The 10,835-nt window shown below is 37.5% G+C and overlaps 1 protein-coding gene across 6 annotated transcripts; it reads left to right on the plus strand.

The window, feature by feature from the left end:
• On the plus strand, window positions 1-9,643 carry cep63 (centrosomal protein 63). Of its 6 annotated transcripts, none has more exons than XM_058779568.1 (16): window positions 1-158; window positions 719-815; window positions 937-1,114; window positions 1,444-1,539; window positions 2,234-2,329; window positions 2,507-2,629; window positions 2,746-2,859; window positions 3,764-3,955; window positions 4,949-5,094; window positions 5,251-5,397; window positions 5,505-5,607; window positions 5,799-5,996; window positions 6,142-6,228; window positions 6,934-7,124; window positions 7,816-8,156; window positions 9,088-9,643. In XM_058779568.1, exons 2-16 carry the CDS (start codon window positions 775-777, stop codon window positions 9,165-9,167), a joined length of 2,133 nt encoding a protein of 710 aa, XP_058635551.1. In that variant the 5' UTR covers window positions 1-158; window positions 719-774; the 3' UTR covers window positions 9,168-9,643. The 6 variants fall into 6 exon arrangements, with proteins under 6 accessions (XP_058635551.1, XP_058635547.1, XP_058635548.1 ...); XM_058779564.1 differs by having other exon boundaries at window positions 2-158; window positions 7,816-8,137; XM_058779565.1 differs by having other exon boundaries at window positions 2-158; window positions 7,840-8,137.
• The last annotated feature ends 1,192 nt before the right edge of the window (window positions 9,644-10,835 follow it).

Raw genomic sequence — 10,835 nt, forward strand, 5'->3', positions numbered from 1 at the left:
AAGCCGTACTGTGAACCACGTGACACTGCGGAAGCGCAGGCAGAGTGGCTGTTCTCTTGTGTTGTGATGTTCTTGGTTGTTGTGCGCGTTCAACTGTTGAGTTTCTGTCACCCCTACAACCCCAGCTGACAAACATGATGTCAAGTGTCCCTGAAATTGTAAGTGAGATTTGTGTTTTCAGAAAATAAGCTTTAACACAAAATTTATCTCGAGTTCAAAGATTGGAGTGTACATTCACTTTCTGTGCAAACACAGTAAAGTAAGTAAATGCGCGTACTATTTCTCCACGCTAACAGGCTAATGTTAGCTAAGTAGTGATTTATTAGTAACAAACCAATAAAACAATAAGGCCCGGTGTGTAAAAATACCAAAAAATGATCAAATCAACGTAATTATATCACATTATATTCAGTTTCTAATAATAGCTCAGCACGTAATACCTCGTTATTATTAGAGAAGCACCGGCTAGTTAATTCTATTTCTGTGTTAACATATTTTTACCAATGAAATACTGTTATACCTGATTCTCTAAAGCCTGAATTCTTAGTATGTAAGAGATCTACTTGATATATCAACTCAATTCTATCAGATCACACCAATGGTATTTGTAGCATTTATAGTTGTAGTTGCCCTAGGAAACTAACCCCTATGCAGACACAACGCTAGATCAGAATGCATACACCCTTCATCTGCTCATGAATTATTATTTTTTTCTCAGGCATGCCGTCCAGATCTTTTGTAATAAGGATGTACAAGGAAGATCACTGAGAAATAATGGAGGAATTTCTGAGCACGCTCCGTGATCATGATGTCAGGTACATGGTAGAATTCAAATTCTGAGCAATCCACATATTAAAAAAGTGACTTGACTATTAGTGACTTGATTTGCAGTACTTGGGTAGTTTACACTTTCCCTCCTGCTGTTCATCTCCTCAGCTCTGTCCTGTCATCCTGCGAGCCGGAATTACAAGAGCTAATGCGGCAGATTGACATCATGGTGGGGAACAAGCGGCATGAATGGGAGGCTGAGGTTCGAGCCATGGAGCTGCGTCTGCAGAATACGCAGGAGGAACTCCAGTCAGCCAGAGCTCTGCTCGACAAGAGGAGCTCAGAGGTATCGTATTGTCTCTTGTTCACCTTCACATGTTCACACTTTCGTTGTAAGAAGCAAATTTGTTGCATTTAAAGAAAGTTATAAGTCAACTGTCTGTTGGCTGATCCGTGATTAATACTGTAGTGAGATATGAGACAAAGCATTTTCCAGACTGCATTCTTGAATACACATTCAATACAATTAACTGTAATATGAGGCCACAGGATCTTCTTAAGGACTAAACTGATTGTGATGGTTTTGTGTTACACTTTCCATGGTAAAATCTCTTTGTAAATGTAACGACTCAGCAAAATCACAAACGTCACATGATCTGCCTTCACCCCTGGCAGACGCTTAGGGTGAGGGAGGTGATGATGTCCCTGCTGGAGCTCCAGGATGGTGGTTTCCAAATGTTGAAGTTGGTAGTGGAAAAGGGGTTACAGCAGGTGAACTGCATGAAGGCGTGGGTCTTCCTGCATGACTAGACTAGACTGAATGCTTCTGTTTGAGCATTGTTATGAGCATTAACTATGTGACATATTAGATAGCTGAAGAGTGTTGTTTGTAAAGCTAAACTGATTTATTGTTTTAAATTCGCTCTAAACTGCTATGTCAATATTTCTTGCATAGGTTTCTATGATCACATATCAAGATCTTGACACTATTACCACAATACAGTAGTCAACATTTGAAGTGGTGATCCACTTCAAATGTTGACTAGTGTATATTGTTTAGGTATTGTTTTCATTTTGTTAGAACAACTAGACATGACATATATCAGAATAACTGACTGAATATAAGATTAAAATGCAGAGAATTACATGCTTTTAATGTTGTCTTAAGTGAACATATTAAATTGCAATATTATGTATCACATTAAATTATTAAAATAATATTAATGTTATAAATAATGACATTAAATTTAAATTTGTCTTTGCACTAACATTATTAAGCTGATAATGTGATTATGAAAAATGTTTTAATTCAGGAAAAAATCAAAATATTTTGACAAGTGATCTTAAGACTTTTGGATCACCACGAGTCTTGACAGCATCATGCATATTTAATAAAGTCCACTAGGTGTCATATTTGAGCTGCATTTCACACTGGCTCTGATAAGCATGATCTTATGTTCTCCAGATACGAGTGCTGGGGAAACAGCTAGATGAGATGCAAGCTGGAAAACAAGAGCTGGTCGTAAAGTATGAAGAACAGCTGCAGCATGTAAAAGATGAAGTATGATTAGCTTTTTTTTTTTCTTTTCTTTCTTTTCTTTTTTTAGCAGCAGTGTTGTATATATTATTGTTATACTCAGTATTTATCTCAAACACACTGTAGGACGTTATTCCTTGTCACGCGCTTGTCACTACAACTTTTTTTTCAGTATAGTTAACAACTAACTCCTCTCAACAGTTGTCTAAATTGAAACACAGCTATGAAAAGCTACAGCGTAAGAATCTGAAGGAGGCACGAGAAGGAGCTCTGAGCAGAGAGGAGGACAGGACTGAGCTGTCCTGCCTCAAAAGCAAGTTGGAGGTACAGAGACTGGCTAAAAATAAAGTGGACTTCATTTTTGTTTATATAGTATTGCTTAATAATTTGAATTCAAACATTTTTTAAAGTTCATTGAACATTTATTTCTGTGAATGCAGGAGTTTCGTCAGCGTTCAGCCGATTGGGAACAGCAAAGACTGCAGTATCAGAGACAAGTGACTTCACTGGAGGAGCAAAGGAAGAACCTGGCTGAACAGTTTGCACTCATCCAGGTGACCCTCTCCCTCATTTGTTTTTTTTTAATGGAACAGTGTAATGGCCCGTTAGACAAAAGCTTAAAAAATGTTTTATGATCAGGCTTTTATGGTTCATATAGTAGATACAGGACTCAAATCAAATATAAGGAGCTCAAATCAAGGAGTTGGGGAAAAAAACCGCCTACATTTTATTCAGAGGCCCCAACTGAGCTAAATATTCAGCTGATATGACCAAAATGTAATATCAGAATTCTCATAGCTTGTCAGAATTCCAAAATTTGATTAATTTGATTACTTCAAAAACTGTATATCAATATGAATTATCACACTATATCTTTAAATAATAATTTAGTAAGATGATATTTAAATGCTTAGTTTTATGAGCAAAGCTCTGTAGTTTTGCATATAGTGCAATGCAATACAGCAATAATATACAAATAAATGTTTCTCAAAACCCTTATGTATAATATATTTGATACTCAAATGTTTTAATTTTTTTTTTCTAAAATAAATTATATATGGATAATCAAATAAACCTATCTTGCTTCAGCCATTAAGTGTTTATATTGAAATGTTGCTAACAATCTAAAAATTATCCTTATGTTTAAGTCATTTAAGATTTCACATCAAAAAGGACGTTTTACTTTTTTACTATAAACTAACAGGTTGTGTACAGCAGTTTGTTCTGCAAAGTTTTGGTCATGTTGATAATGTAGAAGCTTTATAAGCTATATTTGTATATCAGATATGATACTGTAGACTTTATATGGTTAATAGTGTTTTATTCCAGAATTGATAACTGAATTAAGCATGACATTTTAATAAAGCTGTGGTTAAAGTAGCTCATACATAGCTATGAGCTCACCACTGTTTTTCAAGCAGTTTAATATTAATATGTGAGAAATTGTGCGCGTCTCAGTCTCAGGGTGTAGGTCGGACACAGGAGCTGGGGGAACTGCAACGGCTGCGCTCTCAGCTGCAGAGGGCTCAGGACAGCCTACATACACAAGAACTGGAACTGGAGAGACTTCGGCTGCTTCAGGATGAGCTGGGAGACTCCATCAAGGAACAGCAGGTCAGCTGCCCCGCTGCAGCTCACATACGGGGACAGGTAGATCCAGATCCACAAGAATAGTAGAGGTAGAGATGGACTTTAGAACATAGTGCAGAGTGTGGTGTTTAGAACGTAGAGAACACAGTGTGGTGTGGCATAAGAAACAAAAGGAAGAGGAGGTATATGCTGCCTTCATATCCTCCTGGGGCGTTCCTACCTGAGAGCTTAAAGGGTTAGTTCATCCAAAAATGATTTTCATTGTTTTATTCATTTTCATGATGTCACACAACCTATCTTTTGTTCATTTTCAGAACACAAATGAAAATACTTTTAAATATTCAGTCCATGAAACCAAAAATGTAAAGCTTCAAAAAGTACATAAAGGCATTGTAAAAGCGATCCATATGAATCAAAGAGTTTAGTCTTCTGAAGAGATATGTTCACTTTATGTGATGAACATATTTAATTTAGGCTTTTATTCACATATAAACATTCGCACATATATAGAGCACAGCAGATATGTTCAACGGAAGTTCAAAAACATGCTAAACTACGCACAAGAACTAATGTTTACCATATTTCAATGTTTGTATGCTGTTCAATGTTTAAATAAAAGCCTAAATTAAATCTGTTCATGCAATAAAGCAATCATGTTTCTTTAGAGGACTTGGATTAAACTGCTCAATACATATGGATTACTTTTTGAAGACAAAAAAATTGAATAATTAATCAGGTTGATACTGTCCACAGTTTTCCACTTAACAGTTCATTGAAGGGAAAGTTTATTACTGGGTAATCTTAAATTTTGGGTGGTTTCTGACACAAAATATAACTTCAGACTTCAGTTATATAAGTAATAGTGTACAATTTGTATGGATCACTTTATTAGTACTTTTTGCTTTTCATTTTATAATTTGAAACCTAATGCTGACTTTAAGGCAGCATTAGGTGCTGGTTTAATAGCTGAAGCATTAATAGCTGAGCAAAGCACTAAATGCTATTTTATATAAAATGTAAATAATTGAATAATGGTAACGCTATTCTCTGCAGGTTTTGAGTGAAGAGCGAGAGGAGCTGAAGGCCACACTGGACGCTCAGGATCAGTTTGTACGTAGTACAGGAATCCAGCAGCAGCAGTTACGGCGGGAAGTAACCCGACTTAACCAAATTCTGCAAGCAAAAGAGCAAGTCATTAGGTATATTATCATCTGCCTTTCAATATTCTCTACTTACATACACAGAAATATTATTGGAGGATTTATCATTTAACAACGGTCCAAAAGTAACTTGCTAGCTAGGTATCAATGTCAGTATGCAACCATGCTTTACAAATCACTGATCTCTTTGTATAGGTCTCTAGAGGAATGTTTAGCATCACACGGTTTGTCTCCAAACTTGGCCTCCCTTAGACGAGATCTGGAGAAAGTCACAGCCAAGCTAAACAGTTCCCAGACTTGTGAGAATCACCTGAAAGCTGAGGTCATCAGACTTCGAGACAAGTGAGATGTTTTCGAAATGTCTCTTCATGACAATATACAGCAGCAGCAACTAACAATAGAAAGATTATTCTGGAATATAATCCTTGAACTCTATTTTGCTTTGTCAGGTTGGAGAGCATGAGAAAGCATATAGCAGAGATGAGCAGACGAGAAAATGAGTGGAAACAGATGGAGGAGGAACATGCTCGCTGTACGGCTGAAATCAAACGCGTACGCACAATAAGCAATATGTTTTTTACAGTTTAAGGTTTAATGTATTATCAGTGTGCAGTTGACCAGTTTTATTTATTTGAACGCACTGAACTGTCTCATTGACAATGAGAGTTATTAGATTTATCACAAATCTATGTACAAATTACTGATGACCGTATTGAGTTAAATTGAACTCTTTGTGTCCATAGTTACGTGCAGAGCTTGAAAGGGCTGAACAGACTCGTTGTGGGGAGTTGGAGGGAATGAGGAAGGAGGTGTCTCAGTTAACCAGCGAACTTCATCAGCGTGACATCACCATTGCCACGCTCACTGGCTCCGCCTCCAGTATTGAGCGACAGTTACGGGCAGAAGTGGAGCGAGCAGAGCGGCGGGCATCAGAACTCAAGGTTCACCAAAACACACTCACAACCTGTCCAGATTGGTAACACCAAAAACCAGCTATTTCTCACCCAATACGAAGAAGCCTGTCGAGAAGTACTGGTTTATTAAATCATGGATAAACTGAATGGGCTGTTATGTTGGTTTTTGTAGGTGACACAGGTCCAGCTTGAAACTCTAAAGCTTGAGAATCAGCATCTAAATGATCTTCTTGAGAGAGTCGAGTCAAGATCACCTAAGGTTTCATTCTTTTGCTCAGTAAAAATTTTACTTTAAATGTGTATATTTAAATAATATTCAGGGCTATATTAACAGAATCTGCATTAACATCATTTGAACAATTATTGGTCCCTCAGTTTGTAACAACAGTGGTTCTCATCCTTTTGGACTCAAAGGCAGACATACAGACAGACAGGCATACTGTCCAGTATTCAAAGGCCCCATGTTTTCTGCTATTATAATGAATATACTGCTTGTTTCATTAACAGATCTGACAGTGTCAATACATTAAATTAATTAACCATAATTCATTAAAACTCCATGATTTTAGAAGTTTCAAGAACTGTATGTTATTTAATAGAAATAAAATTTTTATTTAAAGACTTTTAAGTCATCCTGGGGCCTTTGAAGGTTTGCTAAGGTCCCCTGGCTGTTTTAGACCGCTGAGTGTATGATTGATGAACTTGGACAGTGTACTTCGTACACAATTGTGTCTGACTGTGTCTTGGCGCTATTAATTTGAATCAGTTGCATGATTGTGTATTTTAACCTTTAACAATGCCTTGCTTCATAGACTTACTATACACATGTTTTTTGTTACTTTTTACAAACTGAGGGATGAATTTATGATGCAAGGCAGATTATTTGTTTTCATTTGTATTTCTTACTTCAGTTTTGCATTCTTTCATCATTACTCATCACATTTTCTCTTTGTTTGTCTGTTAGAGGGGTGACGGAGAGCTGGCGAGTCTTCGAGACAGCTACGTGTCATCTCTGAACAGTTTGGAGGAGGAGAACAGGCAGCTGAGGCTGGAAATTACTGAGCTGCGAGCTCGCATGGAGGCCAACAACCAGACCTGGCAGGACAAGTACGAGAGAGCGTTACAACAAAATCAGAACAAGAACGCTCAGAACAGGTACATGTTACTTCAACATGAAAAAATGTTCACTCATCCGAACACATACTGTGACAATTTGAGATACTGTAAACAGAAAGTTTTAGGATTTGGAAAAAACTTTAGGATTTTTCACAATTTCATGACACTCCTTAATTATGCAGAAGTGTGACATTGACCATGTGAACTCTTTGTACAAAAATTCAGCTTTCCTTGCTTCCTTTGATAGCAACAAATGACATGAATGCATGTTCAATAACGTTTAAATGTTTGGGGTCAGTAAGATTTTTTTGATGCATTCATTTGCTCAAAAGTAGAACAGTACTTAGTGTTACAGTGTTTTAAAACTGTAAAATAGTAAAACACTAACACTGTGAAATATTATTAGTTTAAAATGGCTGTTTCTTTTTAATATATTATAAAATGTAATGTAGTCCTGTTATGGCAAAGCTATATTTTCAACAGCCATTATTTCAGTCTTCAGTGTTGCATGATCCTTCAAAAATCAATGTAACATGCTGGTCAAGAAACATTTAAAACATTTATGTTACAAAAACATTTAAAATATTATATAAATGACTTTACTGTTGCTTTTGATCAATTTCATGCCAAATGTAATGTGCATAATGCAAATACAAAATGACTGTACTCAAACTTTTGAACGGTAGTGTATGTATTATGCATTATGTTGTTGTGTTATGTGCTGGCATAGATCTGATGAGGATGTACACCGCAGACACCAGGAGGAGCTGCAGGCCATGGAGACTCGGATGCAGGAAAGAGCTTCACACTATGAGGATCAAATAGAGACGCTCCTCAAACAGCTTGAGAATCTGTCACGAACTTCCCCTCATCGCCCTGATGGCCAATCACAAGAGAGCAGGATGGCTGTGTCCCCGGCCCACTCTTCTGCATCGTCTGCCTCATCTTCATCTTCAAGCCGTAAAGCCCACAGAATGGCAGCTCTGCTCAGCGTGGCGGTTAATGGAGAGGAAGCTCAAGCTTCCAGCTCGGTTGACAACTTTCTGCCTTTGGTCAGTAATAGAGAGATGGGTCAGTGACATGATGTCTCCATCTATTCCTTTCAAAAAAATTTCTTAGTATCACAATTAAAGGGATAGTTCACCCAAAAATGAAAATTGTGTCAGCATTTACTCACCCTCAAGTAGTTCCAAACCTGTATGAATGTCTTTGTTCTGCTGAACACAAAGGAAGATATTCTGAAGAATGTGGGAAACAGAGGAATTCTGGGGCACCATTGACTTCCATAGCATATTTTTTCCTACTATGGAAGTCAATGGTGCCCCAAAACAGCCTGGTTACAAACTTTCTTCAAAATATCTTCCTTTGTGCTCAGAAATTCATACAGGTTTGGAACTACTTGCGGGTGAGTAAATGTTGACAGAATTTTCATTTTTGGGTGAACTATCCCTTTAAGAAAAAAACAAACAAAAGTTATTTGTCAAACTTTTTATTTGATTTGTTAGGGAAAAAAACAGTTTAACTCAAACTTATTCATAGTAAAAAGACATTCCAAACCAGTGTCATGTGGTGCAATCAACAAGCACCGAATTAAAAAATAAATACTCATGACTAGTTTAATAAAAAGGTAAAGTTAATTCTGCTTGTAAACACCATGTGGTTAATTCATGAAAATTCATGATCTTTATTCAAAAACAAAATGTTTTTACCTTGAGAAATCTTAAAATCTTGTTATAAAATGTAGAAACAAGCATGAATACAAATACAGTAGTTCATTTATAAGACGTTGGGACATGTTTAAAACAAGATTTTTAAAATATTTTGTGGGCACTGTTATTTGCCATTGACACCAGATGGGCACCAAGAATGGAGATATTATAAATAATACTTGAGTAGAATTTTGTTGCTTTTGACACGCTGCTTTTATAAGAATGCATGTCAATCATGCACACGGTAGCATTGCACAACAGCCTTAATGGTCATTTCCTCCCTCTTCCTCCAGGACTCGGCCGGATCTCCAAATGGCTCAGTGACTACACGGTTTTTGGAGGAGGAAACGCTAAGGTCTCAAGAGCTGTTTGAGAGACTGGACGCCCACATTCAGAGCATGAGGCAGGAAAACACCAACACCGTCTCCAAATACCTGGGCAAGGACGGCAGGCCCCAAAACGGCCACTGAGTGCCTTGATCTGAATTTGCAGAGATATGTACAGGTGATGATCTGTATGGCCATTTCTATCAGCTAGTCGGGATTCATAAAAGCAGCAACATGACTGCACAATCTCAGTGCAGCAAAAATGACACCAAAGCAGTGCCATACAACTTTTGTCCCAAAAGTGCTGAATACCTCCATGATTATTGCACTAGTGAAGGAATGACCACATATACACTTCCTATTCCCTTGAGTTTTGACCTTTCATATGGCCTCTTGCATCCACCGCCATCATCTTTTTGAGCACTTGAGACATCCGTACTGTTTTGTTGTGCCTTTTTTTCATTTTCCTTTCTTATGCAATCAATATTTATGTACAGTGTAACCTAACACACATATATATATATATATATAAAAAACATCTTTTTTGTAAACCTACTGACATGGTTGTGAAGAGTGTGTGTTTTAAGGGTTGAATTAAAAGAGCTTGTTTTCATAGCTATGTTTGTTATGGGAGTGGATGAGTTTGTGTGAATGGTTTTATTTCCTCGTCACTTTGTGCTTCGGGGAAAAGGCTGTTTGGACATGTGATGGGATCAGATAGATTCTCTGGAGTCTTATCCTTTTACAGTGTTGCACAGCAGAGATGTAAAGTTGACGTCAAACACACAAGCTTCCTCTCAAGTCTCCACCCATGTTTAGTGGCCTATCACAGCTTGCTTTAATGATTTAGTACAGTTTCACCCCAAGAATGCACAGATTGCGCCAGGCCTGACTGTTTACAGCACACTCACAAGCGCAAACTACAGCAACGCACACGTTCAACATGAGAAAGCTCATGGAATGTTAATGTCATCCATGTGGGATCCTGCATATGGAAATAGCCAAAGGCTGTTATTGAGCACAGACTCATATATTACCAACGGAGTGATACTGAGTGGGAGACATGTGCTCCCTCGCTTTGAGAAATGGGGGGAATAGGAATATCCTAAATCTAATTTGTTTTGGAATGTGTCTCTTTTTTTCTCTCTCGCTCCTTCTTCCTTTCCTCAGATTAGCAAGTGCTGGAAATATGTTTTGCCGGGCTCCGGTCCAGCGGTTTTGCGATCGGAATTCCGTAACCCTGGATACCAGGCCTGCAAAGCTCAACAAACAGCACTGAGGAATTTGGCAATGTGGACGTTTACTCTTTTGCTTGCAGAGGAAAAGCATTTTTGATCACAAGGATCTTATGAATCTTGGGGCCCTGGATAAAGTCAAGGGCAAACTGACAGATTAATCAACGCTTGACTTGCTTAATGGTTGAACTGTGGCCAAGAATGCACCTGATAATTTTGTTTTGAACAGTTAAAACTTGCTTTAAAAGGTCAAAACTTTCAGAATGTAATTCTTTTGAGAAGAATTGACTTTTTGTAAGATGGAAATCAGTCATAAAGCTCTTGAAAGTCTAGCTTCAAACCTAAAGGCATAGTTCAACCCAAAATGTAAACTGTTATCCTTTACTCATTTACACTTAATTTAGCCTCGTTCTGGAACACACACAGAAAAAGATATAAATCTCTTTTTTTTCTCCATATAGTGAAAGTCAATGGAGTTCA

The sequence above is a fragment of the Onychostoma macrolepis genome, chromosome 06 (assembly GCF_012432095.1).
Source record: "Onychostoma macrolepis isolate SWU-2019 chromosome 06, ASM1243209v1, whole genome shotgun sequence".
NCBI classification, from domain to species: domain Eukaryota; kingdom Metazoa; phylum Chordata; class Actinopteri; order Cypriniformes; family Cyprinidae; genus Onychostoma; species Onychostoma macrolepis.